This window comes from Poromitra crassiceps (genome assembly GCF_964638095.1).
Source record: "Poromitra crassiceps genome assembly, chromosome: 9".
NCBI classification, from domain to species: Eukaryota; Metazoa; Chordata; class Actinopteri; order Beryciformes; family Melamphaidae; genus Poromitra; species Poromitra crassiceps.
In genome coordinates this window covers 22,915,969-22,942,175 of record NC_139630.1, presented here as the reverse complement: position 1 = coordinate 22,942,175, position 26,207 = coordinate 22,915,969, and the positions used below count along the sequence as shown (strand labels likewise).

The 26,207-nt window shown below is 45.0% G+C and overlaps 1 protein-coding gene across 2 annotated transcripts in view; it reads right to left on the bottom strand.

Moving 5' to 3' along the window:
* Window positions 1–26,207, bottom strand: part of LOC310782542 (WD repeat-containing protein 17-like) — a gene marked incomplete at both ends in the record, with an annotated part of 126,327 nt that overhangs the window by 17,488 nt on the left and 82,632 nt on the right. For both annotated transcript variants that reach the window (XM_083643216.1, XM_083643217.1), the window contains 5 exons: window positions 7,623–7,764; window positions 9,725–9,836; window positions 14,685–14,824; window positions 20,359–20,476; window positions 25,750–25,838. In XM_083643216.1, the coding sequence (XP_083499342.1) occupies window positions 7,623–7,764; window positions 9,725–9,836; window positions 14,685–14,824; window positions 20,359–20,476; window positions 25,750–25,838 (601 nt within the window). The remainder of the gene's footprint in view (window positions 1–7,622; window positions 7,765–9,724; window positions 9,837–14,684; window positions 14,825–20,358; window positions 20,477–25,749; window positions 25,839–26,207) is intronic.

Sequence of the window (26,207 nt, the reverse complement as noted above, 5' to 3'; positions counted from 1 at the left end):
TTGTGGCGAGCTTGCGTGGAAGAATGCAGACTGACACAGAGATGTTACTTTTAACCACTCCTGCGCCTCATAAACCGCGTGACAGCAGGGGTGCTATTTATTCCACATCGGAATCATTCACCATTTGCAGAAACTCTGGCCAGAGGTGATCAAACACACTAACAGTCTCAGTCGTGGTGGCTACATTGATAGTAAAACTAAACATTATCCTGGCCACACCAAACATTGCCATTACCACATAATGCAATCAAAACATGAGCACAACATCACTAAAGCACGTTTTTAACTGTAACAGCAACAAGCTTCCCACAAGAACATGAACTCCCATAATCCTTTGCGCTTCTTAAAGCAGAACTGTCACCAATCAGAGCGACCGCCTCCTCCGGTCGCTACATAATGCTATTTTCGCTTGTGAAACAATCTTCAGTCTGTGTATATCAATATTTGTGTTTAAATAGCGGTCAATGACTGATGGAAAAAAAGTTCACCGGTTCTATTATTGTGCGTAATTGCGCAGAGCCAATCTCCCAGCATGCATTGGGCAAATACATGTGGATAATAAATAGCATCCAAATGAGCCTAAATAGATAGAAAGCTCGATAGAAATAATGTGTATTACACAACATGCAATTGTAGAACATTTCAATATTGGACAAAATAAAATCTCGAAATCAAAACACAACCCTATGTGAAACATATATGTCATCCCGGTGGTATAAATATCCCTTGCAGACTTAACGTAATTTAGGAGATTAGTGAGCGTAACTCGGTTCTACTGTGACTTCCTAAGAGACTTATCTGCGCTGCCGCAAGATCGGCTGTAAATGTACTTCCATATTATCACCAGAAAAGCGCCACTGATTCGCCAGATACTGTACACGCCTACTGTCTGGATAGGCCAACCACAAAGATCGACAGATAGGACCGCCAGACATACCAAACAGTTTGGACAGGAGGGGTGTAAATGAAGCAACTCAGTAGTTGTTGAAGTCCGAAAAGCAAACATTACACACACAAAAAAAGTTTATATATTTTTATTGAATCAAAATTGTATACCCCTCCCCTGGACTCAAATTAAAGAGAGTGTACCCTCCCCCAGACTAAATTTAAAACAAGATGACCCTCCCCTATTTTCCTCCAGTGGATCCTTCCCTAAATAACAAACGGTCCCTTACCATCAACAAATCATATGAAAATAACAAAATCAACAATGTGTTTGCTCTACTCGTGTTACTTCGTGACTTCTCACGTAGCGTTTTACTTCGTTTCGAACTTCGGATTCTCACATTATGCCAAGCTGCTCCCTGCAGCAATCCTACTGGATAAATGTAAATTTTTCTAAAAAAATCAACCCCTATAAAACCACCCATTACGTCTGAAGGCGTCTTGGCGACTGGCAATGACACCGCCACCCGCTCCGCCCCCGTGACCGCCACGTCACGTCCGTGCCTGTGGCCAGAACTCTCACTCTTTTTGCTTTTCCAGCGACCTGGATAAAATGTCCTCTCTTGACCTTTTTGCTAGCAACGGTTAGCTCTTGGCCAGTAGCGGATACCTGTCCCCTTGAGTTCCACAAACCGACACGGGAGCGGCGGACGAGACTGTGGGAGGTTTTTCATCGACCCAGTTCTCTTCGCTAGGAACGGCGGAACCTGCTATGAAAGCTTAGAGTATTTCTCTTGTTAGTTTAACCGCTAGCTCCGGCAGTCTCTTGCTAACCAGCCTCGTGGCATGGGGTAGCTGGTGTAGTAGTATTGTTACGCTAGCCCCGACTAGCTTGATTGCTAATTCTCCCCAGCCGGGGAGTGTTGTTGTTAGCTAGTTGCTAACGTAGCGATCTTGCCAGCCATTAACCTAGCTTGCCCTATCAGGGTAGAATTGTTACACTACCTTTACTGTAACTGTTGCTGTGCACCGTTAGCTGTAGGTTAGCTAACTCTTCGCTAGGTTGCCAACTGTTGCTTGGCACCGTTCGGCTTGCCTCACTCGCATCCCGGACGGGTCAGCGAGTTTTCCCTGTGCTAGTCAGGCTGTGTTTTCAGACCCGCCTCGCTAAGCTATGGACGGGAAGTGGCCACTCTGTCTCGGTGCCGTGCCAAGATAGCTTCGGACGACCCGCACGATCTGTGCATGTTCTGTCTGGGGCCATTAGCGGACCCACACTTCTGTCGTAAGTGTGCCGCCCTCCTCATGTTGGCACGTCGCTACCGGGCCGCTGCCGTCCGTGAGGAGCTACCTCCTAGTGGCTTACCCACCATGGGCTGAGCCTTCGCGCGCGCTGCAGAGCGTGTTACTCCCCTCCTCGCGGGGTGGTGGAGAGGCACAGGATATACCTCAGGTTTTGCTTCCAGGGGGTGGCCTACGAGTTCTGTGGCCTCCCCTTCGGCCTGTACTTGAGTCGCAGACATTCAGCGTCTGCGTGAACACGGTGCTGGCTCCCCTCGGTGCGAAGGGGATACGCGTCTACGTCTACCTCGACAACATGCTCATAGCGGCGGACTCAAGGGACCTCGCCATCGCGTATACCAGGGCATTGATGGACTACCTGCAGACCCTGGGGTTTTTGATAAACTGGCAGAAGAGTTGCCTCGCCCCGGCTCAGGTGACCACCTTCCTGGGGCTGGAGTTGAGCTCCTTGGCGATGACGGCGCAGCTTCAGGCGGGGGCGCATTGTGCGGTTAGCCAAAGCCCTGCGTGCGGGGCGCACAGCGTCGGTGCATCAGTGCACTGTATTCCTGGGTAATAGGGCTGCGGCGGTTGCCATGCTCCCGCTGGGACGACTACGCATGCGTCCATTCCAGATCTGGTTCAAGATTCAAGATTCAAGATTTATTAAGTGCCCTAAAAGGGCAAATTGGATTGCAAAAAGCGTAGTACAAAGTACATACATAAAAACAAATAAGACAAAAAAAACATTGTAAAAACAGTCTAGAGCAGCAGTTTAAAGTGCAACACAATAGTTAAAGTGCAAATGACAACAGTAGCAACGATCTAAAGTGCACAGTAGAGATATAAAGTGCATAGTAGCAAAGTGCAGTTCGCTCACAGCAGCACATTTATATCACAAGAGCTACAATGTATCATTGTATTAAAGCACAAAAGAAAAAAACCTTGGTCCAGACCAAAGGGCAGACAAAGTATATAATACAGATATACTGTACTGTACCCCTAAGAATAAATAAAGATAAAAGAATAAAAGAATAAAAGGATAAAATAAATAAATAACAAAATAACAGCAACGGCAGATGAGGGGACAGCAGCGTTCAACGCTCTGATAGAGACAGGCACAAAGGAATTTCTGTATCTGTTCTTTTTAACTATGGGGGCACGAAGGCGGAGCCCGGAAGGAAGCAGCTCATATTCGAACCTCAGAGGGTGGGCATCATCTGATCGGATGGACACAGCTTTTTTCAGCACCTGGTTATTACAGATCTGGTCCAGGCTTCTGAACTGGGTTCCGGCTATTTTCGAAGCCACCTTCACTATTCTCCCCAGGGAGTTCTTGTCTTTAGTACAAAGATTACCATACCAGCAGATTATGGAAAATGAAATGACAGACTCCACAAACGCACTATAGAACATTTTCATCAGAGTTTTATCAACCTGATATTTGGCCAGCTTCCTAAGGCAGAAAAGGCGCTGCTGACCTTTCTTACACAGCATGTCGGTATTCAGATCAAACTTCAGCTTGCTGTCAATTACCGTACCCAGATATTTGTAGTCTGTCACTATATCGACAGGCTGACCGTTGACAAAACTGCTCTGGGGAACAGGGGGGGAACGTCTAAAATCAATACAAACCTCTTTCGTTTTGGAAACGTTGAGTTGTAAGGAAGCGTTTTCGCACCAAGAAACGAAGTCGTCAATGACTTGGCCGTGTCCTACATCATCATTGTCAAGGTTCCTCAGTCACCACCTCGATCCGGACAGGGACCATCATCGCAAAGTGTCTTTGATGAGTCTGGCGTGACGGACGCTGCTTATCTGGATGGACCCTTCATTTACACCCGTCCTGTCCAGACTGTTTTGTATGTCCCGGTGCATTGTTTCTCTTTGGCGGTCCTATCTGTCGATCTTTGTGCTTGGCCTATCCAGACAGTAGGCGTGTACAGTATCTGGCGAATCAGTGGTGCTTTTCTGGTGATAATACGGAAGTACATTTCCAGCGCGAATAACCCACTGGAACAAAGTCGCGCAAACAAACAGACATGGCATCAAAAAATATAGAGAGGACGAATGTCCGTAAAACCAGCTATCTGCACAGAAGATTAAGGATTTCGCTGCAGTCTCTCTCTGCTGTCGATGTTCTTGTCAAATTTGAAGATGCTTTGGACAAAAAGGAGGACAACAAACTGAGAGGAATCAAACGAGTGCTGGAAGAGTTACTGCTGCCTCATAACAACGGCGACAAACCGTGTGGATGGCTTAATTTCAGTTTTGCGTTTGAGTTGTTTTCTTCTTTTTTTGAACGTGAACACATTCAAATAGAATGGTTTCAGGATTGCCTGTTAAACCAATCACTCGGCATCCCTGTTTTAATCTATAGGACTAAAGCAGGTCAACAATTTATTATTCTCAATGATGGGACAGCAGCAATTGAGAGTTCTTTTCTAGCTAAATAGCATATTGTTTGGGGAGGGTCAATCATATTTTTCAAATCACTTGGGGAGGGTCAAGGAAAAATATATTTTGATCAGAGAAGGGGCACAGCTTTTTATTTCAGAGCACACCAAATCCCTCCAGTGAACCCCCTTCTAAATAACGAACGGTCCCTTAGGCCTTTACTATTAAAACAAAAGTTCAAGAGAAAGGTTAAAACAGTACCAAAACGTTAAAAATGAACCATATAAAACAGAACAAAATAAAGACAAAAAAAAACACAAAACAGATAAAGACAGAAAACTAAAATAGTACAATACTATGTAAAAGTCAATGTTCACAGGCTTGTTTCAGTTTCAGCCATTGTTTTGCTTGTGTGTTAAAAACGGTGAGTTCTGTCAATGTTTTTATTTCAGGTGGTAATGTGTTCCATAATTTGGTACCTATTACCGAGAAGGATGTCCGAATGTTGTTCTGCGTTTCGCTGTTCTACAGTTCCCGCTTGCTGCACCCCTAGTTCTAATACCACCGTCTTGTTTGTTTACTAACTGGCAGAGTATCTCTGGAGCAAGACTGTTCACACATTTAAAAATCAGTTTAAAAAAATGATAAGCCGTCAAAACTGTCAAAACTTAGTAGATTATATTTCTTGATATTCGCCGGGCTCTACGCCACTTCCGACATCAGATCACAGGTCACCACGTTCTGATTCATTCGGACAACATGGCCACAATCGCCTACTTGAACAACCAGGGCGGTGTACAGTCGAAGGCCTTGAACCAGTTAGCGGCAGAGATACACCGATGGGCGCACATCCGCCTGCTCTCCCTGTCAGCGGCATACTTGCCGGGCTGGCTGAACTTCGGGGCGGACTTGCTCTCGCGGAGCAAGCCCAGGCAACCTCCCATTGTTTTAGTTTTTTTCCTTTTCTTTCTTTTCCTATGTCTGAGCCTGTCTTGTCATATATTGTTCTATAAAAATTGAAAATAAGTTTTATTTAAAAAAATACACACAAATATAGCCGCAAGTGGCAATGGCAGGGGTTCAAGCCTTGCGCAAATTGAACACCTAATAGTCCTTGAGGCAAATTTGTAGAGCACGTTCAGGTGAACATGTGGAAAAAAGTTGCTTGAAAATTGGAGAAACAGCCTGGGAGTTACAAACGGGTGTGAAGTTATGGCATATTTTGCGTTAGGCCACGCCCACTTTTTACATCTGCGGCGCCCCCTTTTTGTCAAATTGCGAAATAGCATGTCAGAAATGCCATTCCAGATGAGGCTGAGAAGTTTGCAACTGATTATGCGAATGGACTTGATTTACCGCTATTACATGCTTACACAATCGACCCCGCCCACTTTCACCAATGATGACAAAACTTCTGATTTTGACTAGGACATCCTCCTTGATATATCTGACAAGTTTCGCGATTGTAGCGAAGCTTGTGGGCTTGCTGGGGGCGAAGCTTTTGGGCTTGCCTCGTGAAGTGCGCTGGATCGTGGATGAGGGCTCACGAGCTGTGATCGGTCAGAATCACAGGGATGGAGATAGGGACCGAGATGTCGGTCCTCGGACGCGGTTGAAATACCACTCGTGACCTGGCTGGGTGTAAGGCAGTCGGTCACCAGGGCCTGGCTGGTTGTAAGATAGCCAGGATTCAGCTCGGGTTCGGATTTGGTTGTGCTAATGGTTGACATTATGAAGGGTAGTAGGGATCGTAGAGCTTGCTCCATAGATGCTTCCTGGCGGTTTTGGTGGAAATCGGTTTTCCAAACTTTTCAAAATATCTCAAAAGTTTTCCAGACGGACCTTGAGGGTCCTTGAGGCAAATTTGTAGAGCAGGTTCACCTGAACATGTAAAAAAAAAAGTTTGAAAATCGGACAAAGGGCGTGGCAGTTATGGCCTTTAATGTAAAACCTTTAATTATAGCGCCACCTTCAGGCCGATTCAAAAAACATTTCTTGAGCAGAAATTAGCACCTGTCATTGTGCCAAGGACAAGGACAAGGACAAGGACAAGGACAACAAGAATAAATAGAGCCGCAAGCGGCGATAGCAGGGGTTCAAGCCTTGCGCAGATGACAAAACTTCTGATTTTGACTAGGACATCCTCCTTGATATATCTGACAAGTTTTGCGATCATTGGACAAACAGGTGTGGAGTTACAGCCTTTTTTGTGTTAGGCGACGCCCATTTCTGGCATTTATGGCGCCCTCTCTTGGTCGAATTATACAACATTTTCCACAAATGGTCATCTCTGAACATCTCCAGCAAGTTTCATGAAGATTCGTTAATCGGTCATGAAGTTATGACAATTTAGCTGAGAGGCCACGCCCTCTCACAAATTTAACGATCAATATCTCCGAAACAATTCATTTGTTCAATTCATTTGTTCAACATTTCAAGAATCCAAAAATCGTGATTGTAGAGCTTGCTCCCTAGATGCTTCCTGGCGATTTGGTGGAAATCTGTCAAACGGTCTAGGAGGAGATCTCAAAAATGTGTTTTCCAAACTTTTCAAAATATCCCCAAAATTTTCCAGATGGACCTTAAGGGTCCTTGAGGCAAATTTGTAGAGCAGGTTGACCTGAACATCTGGAAAAAAAAGATTGAAAATCAGACAAACGGCGTGGAAGTTATGGCCTTTAATGTAAAACCTTTAATTATAGCGCCACCTTCAGGCTGATTCGAAAAATATTTTTTGAGCAGAAACCAGCCACCAATATCTGTCTTTGTGCCAAATCTCAGGTCTCTACCCTTTACCAACTCACGGGAATTTGCGTCGGGGCAGATGAACAACAACAACAACAAGGACAAGAACAAGAATAAACCGGCACAAAAACAATAGGGTTTCAGCCCCTTCAGGGCTTGAAGCCCTAATAAACCAGCACAAAAACAATAGGGTTTCAGCCCCTTCAGGGCTTGAACCCCTAATAACCCAGCACAAAAACAATAGGGTTTCAGCCCCTTCGGGGCTTGTACCCCTAAATACACATACACACATGTCCAGGGTGAGCTGCCAGTACCTTTAACGTGATCAATGCCTATGCGTAGAGCATTCTCAGGTTCATAGCCGAGTAGGTGGAATTTAATGGCTGAAAACAAATCTCCTTCAGACATGGCTGCCTCTGCCAAGGCCTTGCACTCCTCTAATGGAGGGAGACCACACTGGAATGACAAACAGATCAAATGACAAACATTAAACCAGGGGTGGCCAAACTACGGCCCGCAGGCCAACTGCGGCCCGCTGCCCGTTTTTAAGTGGCCCGAGGTTTGATGTTTTGGTTTTGGTTGGTTTGTTTAATGATTAAACAAACCAACCAAAACCAAAACATCAAACCTGCAACTGGACTCATAGTTATTATCACCATCACACCACTGACATTCATTGTGTATATATATATATATATATATATATATATATATATATATATATATATATATATATAGGTATATATCGCAACAGTGAGGAGATCCAGGTTGTTAGATTGAATTATTTTATTTAAGTTACAAAATAGTTTGCTTTATTTTTGTAACTTAAATAAAAGAAGTCAATCTAACAACCTGGTGTGCGCGGGACTAGCAGCACAGCTGTGCACAGGGCACTACTTTCTTTTATATATATATACATATATATATATATTAGGGCTGTCAGCGTTAACACGTTAATCGCGCGTTAATGCCTGCCGACCATAACGCGTTTTTTTAATCGCGTTAATCGCATGCCGCTATTTTGTCCCTTCGTCGCACCCGTACTTGTAGTCAAGCCATTCGGTTTCCTGTCTCCTGCTTGTGCAGGAGGCATGGAAGAGAACGACAGCAATACGCTTTTAAATGGCTCGTTTTACTTTAAAAAAAACTCTCCAAATGGCACAGTGGACAAGTCAAGAGCCGTAGTTTGCACCTTGTGTAAAACGGAATTAAAATATCACCGAAGTACATCGAGTTTGAGGCGAGCGATCACCTAAAAGTAGCTAGCGGCCAGCTAGCTAGCGCGAGACTCATCACTCATTCTTCCTTCAGAGTCTCGGATGCGCGGGTCCTCTAACCACTGGGAGGTCGGCTCCAATGGCTTCACGCGATATACACGTTATCAATACACAGTTTCCAATACCGAGCCATTATTCACATGGAAGTGCCAACGTTTTTAGCTCAGACACAGCCTTCTTCGGCTGTGTCATTTTGGGTTTCGACTGCTCCACAGCGCCGCCGCCGGAAGTATCGGTTCTAGATATATTAGATGTTACCTCCTGTCTACATTCCAAATCTAAAATTCAAGATCACAAAGTACATTTATTTGCATTCATTTAATTCCCAATCACGACACACTGGTAAGAATGATTAATATCTAATTAAAAATGCTTTGAAATGCAAAATAATGGCATTTTAAACATGCGATACACAGATGCGATTAATCGCGATTAATCAAATTAATCGTTTGACAGCCCTCATATATATATATATATATATATATATCGTAAAACTTCCAATTGCCGCCGGGTCTCCAATAAACGCCTGGGGTCAAACTCAAGTTTGCACATAAGAGCCGGTCTTCCAATAACAGCCGGGGGCGGTTATTAGAATTTTTTTCCAGTGATCCCAATAGACTACTTGCACAACTCCACTACTTCCTGAAATGAGTAGGGCATCTTGGTTTCCTGTCCTACACTATTGGATGAACTGATTAATGTCAGGTGTGCCTGACTGCTGCAGTCACAACAACAGTGATCAGGCACACCTGACATTAATCAGTTCATCCAATGTAGGACAGGAAACCAAGATGCCCTACTCATTTCAGGAAGTAGTGGGGTTGTGCAAGTAGGGGTATATTTACCATATTATGAGCATTTTGATACTGCTGACCAGGAAATCTGTACAAAAAATAATAATCGCCTGGGTCAATTTTGTACAATAAAGAAATAACCGCCTGACTCCAATTGCCGCCTGGTCTCCTTTAAACGCCTGGGGTCAAACTCGATTTAGCATAATAAACGCCCGGGCCCTTATTGGAAGTTTTACGGTATATATATATATATATATATCATAACACATCAGCAGAAAACATAGAAGAGTCATTCCATTGAATACAAAAACTAAATTTATATTTAAGTGATTGATGCTGACTCACCCTCTCATGTAATTGGTTGATTTTAGCAGTACTTCCTGGGTAAAATGCACAGAGCTTGGCCAATAGAAGCTTCTTGTCAGGAATCATGTGGAGCAGGTCAGCTGATAGCTCCCTGGTTGTAAACACAGCAAGGATGAAAAGATCTCACAAAGCAAGAGAAGGGGGTTGCAAGCTCACTTTGATCGTAACCCTGACCTTTTGGTGTCATGACAGCGGCTTACTTTAAAATTATAATTTCAAATATTTTCATGTGAATACATTTCTGTTAAGTCACAATCTATCGCCAGCTGAGTTAACACAATGGTGATTGAGACTATGGGTGGCCCATTGATAGAAGCCTCTAGGTTGGGTGTATCAAACCCAAAAAATATCGTATATACTGTAGCTCACTGTATACTGCTCAGACAGTGACGGTAAAGGCATGGTGTACCTTGGTTATGTTGGGGGGATATGGCAAATGAGCTAAACTCCTGAAAAAGTGGCATATCCCTTTAACCACAATTCAGCAGAATGATTCATTTTAATGTCAGAATCTGCTTTGTTCCTATTCGTTTATGTGTGATTTTCAGACCTGTTTCACCACAATAACAGTGAATGGAGAGAGAGAGAAAAAAATGCAATTCTGTAAGTGTCCTCCGGAGTCCCAGAGCAACAAATAACAGAGAATTGCCGATTGTGGGGTTATATCATGGCCAGGAAGCTACACAACCCAAGGCACTATCAAAGTTCAACATCTCCTTAAGTGAGATGAATAATGAAGTCGCTTCATATTTAATATTTTCTTTTCCTAGCATCTTAGGGTTGTGGTAATTTGGCACGCAAAAGACCATTAGAACATTCAAGTCAAAGGTACAAATTAACAAGGCTAGGTGAAACCTAGGACCAGCGCAGAAAAGCATTGACGAGCCTGTTGGCTGTAGCAGGCAGCGGCATTGTTAATGGGAAGGGCTGTTAGTGGCAAAAGTATGAAGGATATAATGGAAAATCACTATGGTAAGAAAGCCCATGAAAGGGATTATGTAATTATGTACTTGAATATAATAAAACATTTTATTATAATACTCGCATTCATATACCTAACCCTAACCCTATAACTTTGTTAAGTGTGTGTGTGTGTGTGTGTGTGTGTGTGTGTGTGTGTGTGTGTGTGTGTGTGTGTGTGTGTGTGTGTGTGTGTGTGTGTGTGTGTGTGTGTGTGTGTGTGTGTGAATTGTCAGCACCAGTGGCTCCTGCATTACATTACTGGCTTTCCTTGGGAAGCTAAGCAGGTCTGGCCTAGGATACTCCTTGGATGGGAGACTGGTGCTGGAAGTGGTGTTGGAGAACCAGTAGGCGGTGCTCTTCCCCTCTGGTCCGAATGGTCTGATGAATAATCTGATCTGATGAATAATCTCCCCAATGCCCTCATGCTGTAAGTGAGCACCGTCCTTCGGATGAGACATTAAACCGAGGTCCTGACTCTCTGTGGTCATTAAATATCCCATCTGCACTCTTCACAAGAGTGGGGGAGTAACCCCGGTGCCCTGGGGGGTGTAACCCCGGTGCCCTGGGGGGTGTAACCCCGGTGCCCTGGGGGGAGTAACCCCGGTGCCCTGGGGGGTGTAACCCCGGTGCCCTGGGGGGAGTAACCCCGGTGCCCTGGGGGCAGGGCCGGCCCTATCCATCTGGGGGCCCTAAGCAGGATATAGATTAGGGGCCCCGGGGGTTTGGGGGCATCCGCGCTGGAAGTACTTTTAAGTAAGGGGTGCTGTAAGGCGGGGAATCTCGGTGCTGCCCGCCAGGGCAGGGCCGAAGAAAAATTGACGTTTTTTGGACTTTTAGCCATATTTAGAGGAATATTTAAAACAAACAAACGTGACGATGATGACGCTCGTTTGTAGCCCTATCAGTGTCAAGCAAGCGTGTAGAACCCAGCAGCCATAGGGGTTGCCAGGTCAGTTAAACCAGGGGTTCCCAACCTTTTTTGTGCCAAGGACCGGTAGATACATGCAGGACCGGTTGTCAATTTTAATGGTTTTAGTTACATATATATTTACTCACCAGGTGGCGACAAAGGGTAAATAACAGCCTTTTGTGTTGTACTGTATGTAGCCTACAGTATTTATGTTTTTGTTTAAACTACAAACATAAATAAACGTCAACCTATGTTTTAACTACCACACACAGCCTATAATATTATAGCCTATGTTTATTTAAAAAAAGAAAAAAAAAAAAGAAAGAATTAGGGGGCCCCTGGCAACTCCCGGGGCTCTAGGCAGCCGCTTAGTTCGCATATAGGGCGGGCCGGCCCTGCCTGGGGGGTGTAACCCCAGTGCCCTGGAGGGTGTAACCCCGGTGCCCTGGGGGAGTAACCCCGGTGCCCTGGAGGGTGTAACCCCGGTGCCCTGGGATCTAGAAAGGCGCTATATAAAACAAATCAATTATTATTATCATTCTAATGATCTAAAAGATGTGTATTTGTCACATTAAAAGGACCCCACCCCTCTCTATAGCCTCACGGTGCCTTTTCTTCAACTTCTACTGTTGTAATGACATCTCTCCCAGTTAGCACTATACCAAAATCATAAGATCATGATGAAATAGTGTACGCTGCCTGTCCCCTTAAACATCTGCTGACTACGGCTCTGCAGGCTCTGTCAGAACCGAGATGTGTGAAAAACATACAGAGATCGTACTCAGGGCGATCCAACCCTACACTGCACACTGCAGCTGGCCCATCTAGATGATCCAACCCTACACTGCACACTGCAGCTGGCCCATCTAGATGATCCAACCCTACACTGCACACTGCAGCTGGCCCATCTAGATGCCACACACAGCTCTGCTTGGTTTCACTCGTCTCTTCTCTTCTCTTAAAAGTCGTAGCTGTAGGCTATGTCTATTCTTCACAATACAAATCCTCTAGTTAGTTTGTCAATGAAAGCCTGCCTGCCTCAGCACTCAGCAGAAATGTTTCAATGTTTCAACACGCTCCATACACGTGAAAGTGATGAGCATGAAATAGCAGATATCAAACGGAGACAAAACGAAAAAAGAAAGAAATTAAACTAAAGCTACAAAATATCCTACAGCCTTTTAAAAAGTATGTTCCTGGTTCGCTCGCACACATGCTTGTTTTGAAGGGGAGAAGGCAGAAAGGGGGGGGGGGGGTGAAGTGAGATCCGCCCACCCCAGACTACTACAGCCAGACTACTCAGCGGCCACTACGTCTCGATGGAGTCTATCTGAATGTGTCTCTTCTGAAGCAGAAAGTAGGCGTGACTTTGGATCTCAATATTACCGACAATAGGCTTGTTTGAGTTGACTGCCTGGAAAGCAGACGAGAGCAGCCAAGCGCAGTCAGGCGAGGCATCAACAAGTTGAACACCCCCGCAGCACACGACCCAGCCCTTTCAGATGACTTATTTTAATTTTAATGTAGGCATTACAGGTGGTATTTATGTAAAATGTAGAGTGACAGCTTGGAATAGATATAAAATTTAAGTTTCTACACTTCACTGTGGGTTTGTGATGCACCTGTGTTGAACCAATGGGCGCTCAGCTTTCTCATCATCCTCTGAGCTGTGCAGTCGAGCAGTTGGTGGGGAGCAACTGCTGCGCCTCACTCCAAATCTGCGCCCGCCTCGCTCTCACGAGAGTCTCGTGGCTCACGCAGTCGGGCAGGCGGAGCAAGTCGGACAACCTTTCTAACCATCATGCAACGGGGCAAGCAAGGCTCATGTCTCTCATGTCACTCCCCTCTTCCAGGACCTCCACTGGCTTCCCATCTCGGCCCGCATCAAATTCAAGACACTGGTACTGGCCTACAGGGCAGTACACCAGTCAGCTCCCCTGTACCTGCAATCTATGGTCAGGTTCCAAACCTCTCAGTGCTCCCTTCGCTCCTCCACCAGTGCAGGTCGCCTCGCCCCTCCTTCGCTACGGGGGCTCAAAAGTCGCTCATCCCGTTCTCGACTCTTCTCGTCCCTGGCACCTCAATGGGGGAACGAGCTTCCACCTTCGGTCAGGACAGCTGAATCACTGCCGATCTTTCGGAAAAGACTAAAGACACCTTTTCAGGCTCCATCTGGGCCCTTCTTGATCTAACTTCTTTCTCTCTCTTTCAAAAAAAAAAAAAACTACTAACCTAAACTTGTACCACTAACCTAAACTTGTACCACTGTTCCTTCAGAAGTTGTAGTTGTCATAGACTGTGCTCCATAGTTGATTGCTCTATTGCTGACAAAAATGTGTTATTGTAAGTCGCTTTGGATAAAAGCGTCTGCCAAATGACGTAATGTAATGTAATGTAATGTAAAAGGCGCTGGTCGAATCTGCGCAGAACTTGCTCACGGGCGCGCGGCCCAGTACGTAACAGGATGTGAGCTACCAGAACTGCAGGAACTGTACAATCAGTGGTGCCTCAGGAGGTCCCTGAAGATCATCAAGGACACATACCACCCCCACAACAGCCTGTTCTCCCTGTTACCCTCAGGGAGGAGATACAGGGTCCCAAAAGCACGAACAAATCGCCTGAGGGACAGTTTCTTCCCGCAGACCACAAGACTCCTTAACACACACAAATAAACAATCATGTAGCAGCTGCTACCATTACATATGATAATTATGCCTATGTTATTTGCACCTGTGCAAACAGAATGTTTAATCATGTTTTAAGGGGTCTACGCTAGAAAAGAAAAGGAAAAGTTTACTGTTATTGCTTGTTGTTCTCTTGTTTTACTGCATCTATATGCCCTGTTTTTGCACTGTTATACTGTTATTTGCACTATGTTGTAACGGAGCCTACAGCACAATAATTTCACACGTGATACTTGTACTACGGAGTGACAATAAAAAAAAATCTTGAATCTTGAATCTCTTGAATCTTGAATCATCTCAAACGAGTCGATCGTAATGATACAAAGCTGGTTGAAAATCGGCAAAGTGGCACTTTCATTTTTCTGATTGGATGGGGACTCACCAGGTAGGTGTGGCCATGTACTTCCTGGCCAAGAGTTCCAGGCAGTAAGCTGTGCTCTGATTGGCTGGCTCTCCTAGGGCAACGCCTACACATACGGCCAACTCCAGCTCATTACCACGGATCAGACTAGACAAGGCTAACTGAGAACACAACAGATACACACAGGTTTTGGATTTGGATCTGTATTACATTACAATACAATACCTAAATGCATGATATATTCTGATTACAGATTATAGAGGGAGAAATTAGAGGATCACTTTTAAAGTGAATGTGAGAAAAACAGCTAATTGAAATTGTGGCAACAACTTCATAAAATGTGGCACAGAATATGTGTTTGTATGCAAATCTGACATAAATCTCCTGAACACGATGGTTATATGTAGATAATTGTAATGAATGAGGTGCCATTTAGGACATAATTAAAACTTTGGCTTGTGCACAACTTTTACTTTACCTCCCAGACCCACCAATTTAAACTACTAAAACATACACTTAGGTCGCTTTCACATATAAGCTGGTGGACTCGGTGCAATTCGGGGGGTGAAGTTGCAACATTGTTGCCATTTTCATTTGGTCTGGTTCGCTTTCACACAGAAATTTTCCACTCGTCTATTGGACAGAATAGAGAAGGGCAGGGGCGGTTCTAGGCCGTTTTTGGGTGGGCTTTAGCCCACCCAAAAATAGTCTCAGCCCACCCAAAAAAATAGAGGCAAAAAAACTTTTTTTTTTTCTTTTTTTTTTTTTTTAAATCCCTCTCCAAATCCATGGTGGTCATTAGTAGCAGTTTCTGACTACACTCAATGCGCTGTGTGCATGTTTCCCCCCCCCCCTCTATGTTCTTAGGGTGGGCTGAGACAAAAATTTAGGGGGGTTCAGCCCACCCGAAAAGTTTCTAGAACCGCGGCTGCGCAGGCGCTCCCTCCTCCATCTATCTGCCTAATCCCACATCACTTCACACAGGTCACACACACAGTACAGCAGCGAAGTGGTCCTCCACAGTCCACACAATCGTTCTCCCCACTCATGATCAATGAAACTGAGGTGAGCATTGAGCAGTCAGAGTCATTAGTAGTTACTTAATTAGCGCATATTGATATGCAAATTAGCACGTAACGTTGTCGTAGGCTAAACAAAAGAACTTGTCGCTGTGCCTGCCAGACAAACAGGTGGACTGGAGGAAGGTAGCTAGGCTACCATGGCACCAGCCAGCCAAGTCATGCTAGCTCGCAGTAAGCGGGTGTAAATGGATGTGATGTTTTTTGAGAAACATATGGGCATAAGTGACAAACATTTTCAAACGGGTCCCTTGTTATCTGAATGAAATTAAGCCCTTCAGAATCGCAAGTGGCTGCTTTACACAGCCTGTCTGATGTGATGATGACGATAGCTTAACATGCGTGCATGGCATCACTTATGTCTTGCTGTGATGTTAGTTCAGTATCTCAATAAAAGTTCTTACAGGCTTGTTATTTCCCTCTAAGGCAGGGATGTCAGAGATACGGCCCGCGGGCCGGATCCGGCCCACGGGCAGGTTTCATCCGGCCCGCGAGATGTTTTGGAATATTAAAAAAAATATATATATATTATTATTATTATTAAATTTGCACCCCATTATCATGAACTACGTGTGGCTAATAAGCAAGCTAAGAGTTCATTCATAAGTTAATTAACCTGCACTACAAGGAAGTATGTCAGTAGGTCATCAGGTGTAAACAAAGCCGCCATGATGCCACGCTGGAATTGAATCGCGCATTCAGCTACCTACCAAAAAACAAAAGAATCAACAAGATCAGGCGCGGACTGCATAATCGGGCACGTCGGGCAAATGCCCGGTGGCCTGGCCTGGCCTGCAAAAAAAAAAAAAAAAAAAATTGTGCCCGCAGTCAGGCCACTCACTGAACAGCAGGCCAGGCGCCGCCTACTGGTTTACTAGTGGTTTTATTACTTTATTCAGGATTAAAGTGGGTGCATCTCATTGTAAAATTGGACTTGGCCCAAATTGGGCTTCAAACGGCCCAAATTGGGCTTCAAACGGCCCAAATTGGGCTTCAAACGGCCCAAATCTGGCTTTAAACGACCCAAATTGGGCTTCAAACGGCCCACATCTGGCTTCAAACGGCCCAAATTGAGCTTTAAACGGCCCAAATTTTTCTGACGCCGGCACGCGCGTCGGCCCGTATCGGCCTGGCCTGCTTGGTATCTAATGCCCGGCCTGAATTATGATCCCAGTCCGCCCCTGAACAAGATGCTGTCGAAAAAGAGAAAGGTTGACACGGAATGCAGGCAGTTTCAAGAGAAATGGAAAGAGCAGTATTTATTTTGTGAAGTAAATGGGTAAATGAGTCGAATTGATTTTAGTAAAAAAAAAATCCGGCCCCCATGAGGTCTCAGTTGAACAAATCAGGCCCTCTACCTAATATGAGTCTGACACCCCTGCTCTAAGGGAGTGCAAGGCAGATATTTAAACAGCCTTGTTTGTGTACAGTACCAGTGGCATGGGAGTAATAAAAAGGGATTAAGGACCAGGACCCCTGGTGGTCAGTAAGATGGGCTGGTTGAGCCAATGTTAAAATTATCTTTATTTATTATTTATTTTTGCTTTAAAACTATTTTTTAATTTTCTGCTTAAAGTTCATGAAAAAAGTGGCATTCTTGTTTTTTCACACAATAATTTCATAATACCATTTGTAATGCCACCGTTGTAGTGCTGTTGTTCAAAATTAAAGTACATTTTCTCAGATTTATTGGTGTCTTTCTAGTCACACAATTTAATAGTCAGTGTTTCCCATACACTGATCTATTTGTGGTGGTACACCCTACATAGATTTTGACCCCCACAAATACTGCCACATATTAATTTCAACTAGTTGACTGCAAACTCCTGCTTTAGTGCTTACAGTATATTATTATCTTGTCGGAATATTATTCCAGCCAATAAGTTAGGAAGTTCCCTTTTGATTTAATTTTAGTTTTGTTTTGCCTACAAAGCAAAATGTTACTTTACTTGAAACTCCCCTGAAGTGATTTTGGTATTATTTATGCAAGCATAATTCTACCATATAGTAACCTGTATGCAGAATATATATAGTATATATAGGGAAACAATTATTTTTTCATTGCTGTAAAACCACAGAACGGTAAAGAAGATATTGATGTGTGTAGTTCTTCATAGATCTAGTCTCTTCATTTTGATCTCAAAGTGCGCCAGTTTGATCCATTTTTACTTGAAACTGTACAAAATTTTCTTCCGGGGGGGCATGCCCCCGGACCCCCCTAGGGGTTCAGTGGTCCATGACCTTTGGGTGGGCTGAGCCCACCCAAAGCTCTGATGCTAAAACCGCCCCTGGAGAAGGGAAATCTCTCCTCTTCAGCAGGCTTCTTGCCTGGCTGAGGGCTGACTGAACAACACAAGTGAATCCGCAAAACACGGACATGGAGCAACACCACCTGCGATATTAGGATTTCTGGTTTTACTTTGGTGTTACTATCAAATAATTATTTAACAAGATTGTGCCCAATATGAGCAGCAGATGAGGCAGAAAGCTGTTGAACATTTCATTCTGCAGATGAGAGTAGCCTACGTACCAAAGGAGATAGCCGCAAGCCAGCTGTTGAGAAATGTGTTGTTGTTATGACGACGTACGTCACGACGCGGCGTGCAGGTACTGTACACGTGTGTGCACGCCGCAGTGTTTGTTTTGCTCCCTTCTACCGTCTTCTACTCATGATGCACTGCATGAGTGCATGAGATGCACTGGCGCTCTTGTGTTTAGTCCGTTTTGCTTTCACACAACAAACGAACCGCGCCAGGGTTCACTTGGAAGCGAACCGAGACCCACGTTTTCAAGCGGACCAGAGTTCGTTTGTTTGTTCCGCCACAGAGTTCGTTTGCGCTTTCACACCATCCCAAACGAACCACACTATCCGAGGAAATGAACTCTGGCGCGGTTAAAGCGGACTAAACAGCTTATATGTGAAAACGACCTTACACACACATGTGCACGCGCACTCACACACGCACTACTGAAACATACACTTACACACACATGTGCACGTTCACTCACACACGCGCACACTCACACTACTGAAACATACACTTACAAACACGTGCACGCGCACTCACACAGACACACACACACTACTGAAACATACACTTACACACACGTGCACGCTCCCTCACACACGCACACACTCACACTACTGAAACATACACTTACAAACACGTGCACGCGCACTCACACAGAGACACACACACTACTGAAACATACACTTACACACACATGTGCACGCGCGCACTCACACACACTACTGAAACATACACTTACACACACATGTGCACGCGCACTCACACACGCGCGCACACGCACACACTACTGAAACATACACTTACAGACACATGTGCACGCGCACTCACACACACGCACACTCACACACACGACTGAAACATACTTACACCCACATGTGCACGCGCACTCACACACGCGCGCACACACACACTACTGAAACATACACTTACAGACACATGTGCACGCGCACTCACACACGCGCACACTCACACACACTACTGAAACATACTTACACACACATGTGCACGCGCCCTCACATGCGCACACACTCACACACTACTGAAACATACACTTACACACACATGTGCACGCGCACTCACACACGCTCACACTCACACACACTTACACACACATGCGCACGCACACTCACACACGCGCACACTCACACACGTATGTACCTTAACTCATTCAGTGCCAGCCACTTTTGGAGAACGGATGCTCCCAGTGCCAGAGTTTTCAGAGCGTTTTCAGTGATTTCTCGAGGCCCACAGAATATTGTGTGATATTACTATGTAAACACCGAACACGCACAAGAACGAGCTGGCTCTATTGTATCATCAGCAAAAAAAAGTTTATTGATACCATTTTCCGTTCTTTAGTTATGAGCCGGAGAAGATAGGTTGTTTTCAGCGTTTTCAGGCTTTTCAAATTATTAGCTGAGATAATCCGCCTTTTGTGAAATGCAGCATTTCAAGCACATTCACTGAGTCTGAAGATAATATTTTCTGATGTAGTGACGTAGTTGTTGTGTGATGCCCTGCGTGCACCACCCCCTCCCCCCCTCCCCCCGTAAACTCCTCCCCACACTGCACACAGCCTCACGCAACCATTATATTTTCGGAGTGCTGCATTTGTGTGCTGCTGTCGGCTCTCAGCGCCACAGCAGGGAAGAGCCAACCCGGATTGCTGAATGGTTTGGCGTCAGGGGCTGCTTTCCTGTCTGCTAATCGGGTGGAGAAACTATACAGACAGACAGACAGACAGACAGGGACAGAGGGGCTCAGTTGTGAGCGCGGATTGACTCCTGTTCGGAGCCAATGTCAGCTCCCGCGACAGAGCAAATGGCTCTGGGAGCATGCATCGGGTTGTCTTTGATCCACGGCTTTTAGGCTGTTTCTCGGACCTGTCTCTAATCTGGACTGCACCGAGCAAGCACTGTCGCCACCTAATGAGTCCGTAAAATAGGTTATACACCTCCAATAGCTACTATAGTTGTACAGGAGCTGCGGAAGGCTTTGATCGACGTCCCACCGTCAAAAAACGCATTGGACGTCGAAGGACGTCCGTGGCATTCTACGTCACTATTTAATTGGACGTCGAAGGACGTCCATGGCATTCAATGAGTTAATGTTGTCTATAGCTAAGTGGCAGCATGCTGCCAGGACAGAGCGGCCATCTTGGAAGTAGCACTCGGCCAGTTGCTCACAGACCCTGTGGAGGATACTGGACAGAACAAGAGCTACTTCAGCCTGGGTCTGTGTTCATACAGGCATCACCATCACAGACTCACAGACCCTGTGGAGGAGACTGGCCAAACAAGAGTATATCTATCTATCTATCTATCTATCTATCTATCTACAGTGGGGAGAACAAGTATTTGATACACTGCCGATTTTGCAGGTTTTCCCACTTACAAAGGATGTAGATCATAGGTACACTTCAACTGTGACAGATGGAATCTAAAAAAAAATCCAGAAAATCACATTGTATGATTTTTAAGTAATTAATTTGCATGAGAAAGGTGAGGGATCAGCCCAGAACTACACGGCAGGACCTGGTCAATGACCTGAAGAGAGCTGGGACCACAGTCTCAAAGAAAACCATTAGTAACACACTACTCCGTAATGGATTAAAGTCCTGCAGCGCACGCACTGTCCCCCTGCTCAAGCCAGCGCATGTCCAGGCCCATCTGAGGTTTGCCAATGACCATCTGGATGATCCAGAGGAGGTCATGTGCTCTGATGAGACCAAAATAGAGCTTTGTGGCATAAACTCCACTCGCCGTGTTTGGAGGAAGAAGAAGGATGAGTACAACCCCAAGAACACTATCCCAACCGTGAAGCATGGAGGTGGAAACAGCCTTCTTTGGGGATGCTTTTCTGCAAAGGGGACAGGACGAATGCACTGTATTGAGGGGAGGATGGATCGGGCCATGTATCGCGAGATCTTGGCCAACAACCTCCTTCCCTCAATAAGAGCATTGAAGATGGGTCGTGGCTGGGTCTTCCAGCATGACGACCCGAAACACACAGCCAGGGCAACTAAGGAGTGGCTCCATAAGAAGCATCTCAAGGTCCTGGAGTGGCCTAGCCAGCAGTGTTGGGCAAGTTACTGAAAATTGGTAATTAGTTAGTTACTAGTTACTTCTCTCAAAAAGTAATTTAATTACCTTAAAGTTACTAGTCTGCACAAAGTCTGCTTCGATTGTTATTAATGCACACATTATGTTAGTGTTGCTGTGCCACAGTCTGGCATTGAACATTCACTTATTGGGGAGGCTTATAGCCTATCAAGGTCATTAGCCTCTGGGACTCTGGCTGCAGCTGCAGCTCTCTCCCTGGACGAGGTCTGAGGATCAGAAACGGGATAATCCTGAAGTGAAGGATTCAGGAAGTTGTCCATTATTTTCATGTCCTAAAGTAACTAGCCCAGTTACTATTGTAGTAACTGTAACTGAGTTACTACATTTTAAAAGTAATTAGTTACATTACTAGTTACTGCAAGAAGTAGTTAAGTTACAGTAACTAGTTACTTAGTAACTAGTTACTCCCAACACTGCTAGCCAGTCTCCAGACCTGAACCCAATAGAAAATCTTGGAGGGAGCTGTATGGAGGAGTGGGCCAAAATCCCTGCTGCAGTGTGTGCAAACCTGGTCAAGAACTACACGAAACGTCTGATCTCTGTAATTGCAAACTAAGGTTTCTTTACCAAATATTAAGTTCTGTTTTTCTGACTTCTGACTTATTTCATGCAATAAAATGCAAATTAATTACTTAAAAATCATACAATGTGATTTTCTGGATTTTTGTTTTAGATTCCATCTCTCACAGTTGAAGTGTACCTATGATAAAAATTAGACCTCTACATGCTTTGTAAGTGGGAAAACCTGCAAAATCGGCAGTGTATCAAATACTTGTTCTCCCCACTGTATCTATCTTCACTTTATTAAAGAAGATTGTATTTGTGTGTTGTTCTTGGGAGGAAGCAACTATGCTCAGGGCACCCATAGCCAGCGGCGGTGCTGTGGCTGTTAAAAATGGCACATTGCTCAGTCAGTGTCAGTGAGGTCACCTCTGTCTGGGAATGAGAATATGAATGAGTGTGGTCAACTGGAGGTTCCTGGGGAAACACTGAACACTTGGCCTTTTTGGTATTTTTGGCATACAAGCTAAACAGACAAGAACAGTGAGTTGACAGAGGTACATTTAAACAAATTAACTGCTATTTACAATCGAAATAGAAATAGAAAAAACTTTATTGTCCAGCCAAGGCAGGAAATGTGTCATTGGTCTCACCCAATTACGTACAAACACAAACATGTTTACAAAAATTACATAAAAGCCACAAAAACCACAGACATGTCTACAGAAGGGAACATCAACAGCCTAGTGACAACACATCATATCATAGATTAGTCAGTATTGCACTCCTCAATTCTCATGTCCCCTGTTCACATTACTGTAGTTTATAGACTACATTAATTGCATTAGGAATAAAGGATATAGTTGCAATACTAAGTGTGATGTAAAGTGTCTGTTATAAATATGTGTATAATGTACAATATAAGTACTGTATACGTAAACCACACTCGATTGTAAACAAGGCTATAAGTCAGATATTGTACAGTTGTGTACCGATCTATATAAGTGAAACATTCAATCAATCAATCAATCAATCAATCAATCAATCAATCAAACCTTTATTGACAGACACTTGGTCCATAGATGTCACATACACAATTACAAAAAGCACGCAAGAGCACAACAAAAGAACAAAGAAACATTAAAAAAGAGAATCATACCAGAATTTCCACATATGTGACTGGTATCTCACAGTGCTTAGCCCAGGATCAGTGAGCAACTTAATAATGGCATTCTGAGACACGTTCAATCTACAGATGAACCTGTACCTCAGATTTCTCAGGAGCGCCTGGAAAGTGGCCACCCCCGCCTTACAGAACAGGTCACTAGCATTGCTCCACCTGGGCTTTTTCAGCAAGATGTGCATGCAATCATTATAGGCAACCTGAAGTTTATGCATGCTCGCCTTCTTAAACTTTACCCACAAGGGGGCAGTATAAATAGGGGTACAGTAAGCCCTAAAGAGTGTGATCTTAACATTATCAGAACAGGAGTTGTGGTCAGTTGTGGATTCCCCAGCCCCGTAAAAGTTATCATTAAAGCATTCAGTTTACCCAGGTCCTGCCTGGGTAAAAAGGTTTCCTGTAAACATAAAATGTCACATTCTTGTAGCAAGTTGTCAACTACAGAGCGTCTTGCTATGTCTCCAGCCCCACTGCTAAGGCGTAGCCCCCGACAATTGTATGGTCCAACACGCATATTAACAAGAATCAAGATGAGGTCAGAGCACCCTCTTGGACGCCAGAACCCCCCGCAGCAGGTGTAGTGCCCAATCCTAGGACTCTGGTCTTACGGGGCTCGTAGTAGCGACGCACCAGCACCCCATCTGGCCACAGCTCTGGATTGTACATATCCCCAATCTCATTACATTCAGCCGAGACTTTGACTGAGCTGAATCTACTGTGAAAAGTGTCGATCTTACAGCAAGTGACCTCACGGCCCAGTATGTCCAAGATGTGCAGATAGGACGTTTGCGTCTAGGTCAGGCGAGAACCTGCTGGCAAAGACACTCACCAGTCTAGTTTTAACAGTTTTAATGTTACTCACAGTACCAGTGCCTACGATTGGAACCGCATTGGGCCTCTTTCTCCGACCGGGGGGGGGGGCGGTGCTCAGCCTACCCCGAACAGCAGCCTTCTCCGAGCCCAGCTGGCGTCGGCCGTTCCTCACAACACTGGCCCATTTCAGTGAAACTGGCAGTGGCGCCAGCCCACCAGGACCATTCCTCTCTGATCCTCGCTGATCCTGAGCACAGACCGGCACAGCTCTTACACCTGCATCCAGGCCGGGGCCCCCCGCCGTAGCAGCATTCTTCTCCGTAGCAACGCCATTCAAGCCCGCAGCCTCAATGCTCACACTAGCTCCAGGTACCCAGTCCGCAATCTCAGCTGGACCTCCATCCCGCCCCGGGTCAGCCAGCCGGTCAGTGGGGCACTCCAGTGCACCCACTCGGTTATTGATCTCCACGGTGATGGCTCGAAACTCTTCACTGACGTCCGCCTGAAGCTGCACCACCCGTTTCAAAGCGCACGCCTCAGTATACATCTGCTCCATTTTCCCGAGTAGGCTCGAGACATCCATGTTAGAAAAAGTTACCGGAGGCAACTCATCCAAGTAGTGGGAAACAAATCTGGGTATTTTCTCCCCAAACTCGTTCAATAGTTTGAGGCAACTTTTTATGTTGTTCGCGTCCCTCTGAGCTCCTTTATGAGCAACATAACATACCGGAGAGTTAGGGCACAGCTCAAACAGCACTTTCTTAGATGCCTCTATCCCTTCAGAGCCAAAGGTTTTAGTAGTCAGGAGAACAATTTCATCCTGACTTAGCGTCTTGATTTTAACAGCAAGGAAATTAAGTAGTTCATCCTCCACAATAACCTTGCCATCGACGGTGGTGTATATCTCCGGCTTCACTCGAGCCCGGGGAGCCATCCGACCGGGCGGCTAGCTGGTGGCTAGCTAGCAAGCTATCCAGCTAGCTGAGGGGAGGCAGACTGTCACCGGGCTAACCGAGCCCAGACAGACCCAGCCAGGTTAGCAGGTGTGAGATGAAGCAGGGAGGATGTAGGGTCCAAGCTCTGGATAACAGAGAGTTCTTGGCCACTCTCGCCGGAAAGTCCACTCTTTCCGAGGCTCTAGTGTTGTAAACGTCCACTCACTCCGTTCGTTTGAGCGAAGGCTAACCTAGCCACCTACCGGCTAGCGTATCCAGGCAGCAACGTTCACAGTCGCATACGGGCATTACCACTAGAGAGTTCCAAAGCTCTGAAGCAAAGAGTTCTTCGGCTCTAAAATTACGCACATTTAGGCGTTTACAAAACTGCACAAAAATAGACGTTCTTGTTACACTTTGCAAAAGAAACGAGAACTAAACCTCTGCTTTACACGCCAGTGTGCGCCATCTTGCGCATCAATTGAGGCCGTTATTGCACAGTTGAACACACTTAAGATATTGAAGATCAGCAAAAATATTGTATACTGATACCAATTCAGTGAAACCCATATTGGTAGCCCTATAGTTTCAAGTCCAGTCCAGAAGGATGATATTTTGGGGTTTCCGGTGTAGAGTCTGTACACCGCGGTCATCGTTTACAGTCCGATTGACGCAAAAATTGAGTGAGTTGAGTTAATCGATTGTAGGTGTTTTAGATTGAAGGTGTTTTAGATTGTAGGTGTTTTAGATTGTAGGTGTTTTAGGTCCAGACAACAATTTGTCTAATCTCTATAAACATAACTGCATATGAGACGTCGTCGGACTGTAAACAACGAGGGAAGCTTATTCTATGTATTCTAACACTTTACACAAATTTTGTGTGTGTGTGTGTGTGTGTGTGTGTGTGTGTGTGTTTACGTACCCCTGGTATTGTTGTCTGTTGTCCACATCATTGCTTGTGTGGATGATGGAGGAGCTTTGAGGTGCATGGATGTTCCCTTCACACGCTCCCTAGGAATAAGCAAAATCAACATAGACAACATCATCGTTGTTATTTAAGCGCCTTGAGATCACGCTTGTGATTTGGCACTATATATAAATATAAAATGGATTGATCACTACAGCCATCATGATTTTTTATCACCAGTATTCCCCATGTTTTTTTTGTTAGAAAGACAGCATTTGCTGCGCAAACTGTCAAAACTGTGTGTGTGTGTGTGTGTGTGTTTATCATGCCTTAATTGGTAGACACATTTTTTTTACTGTTTTTCCCCCTCTAGAATTGTACTTGGCCAATTCCCCTGCTGTCCCAGTCATTGGTCCACCCCCCTCTACCGATCTGGGGAGAGTTGTAAAATACCTGACAGCGAGGAGTGCAGC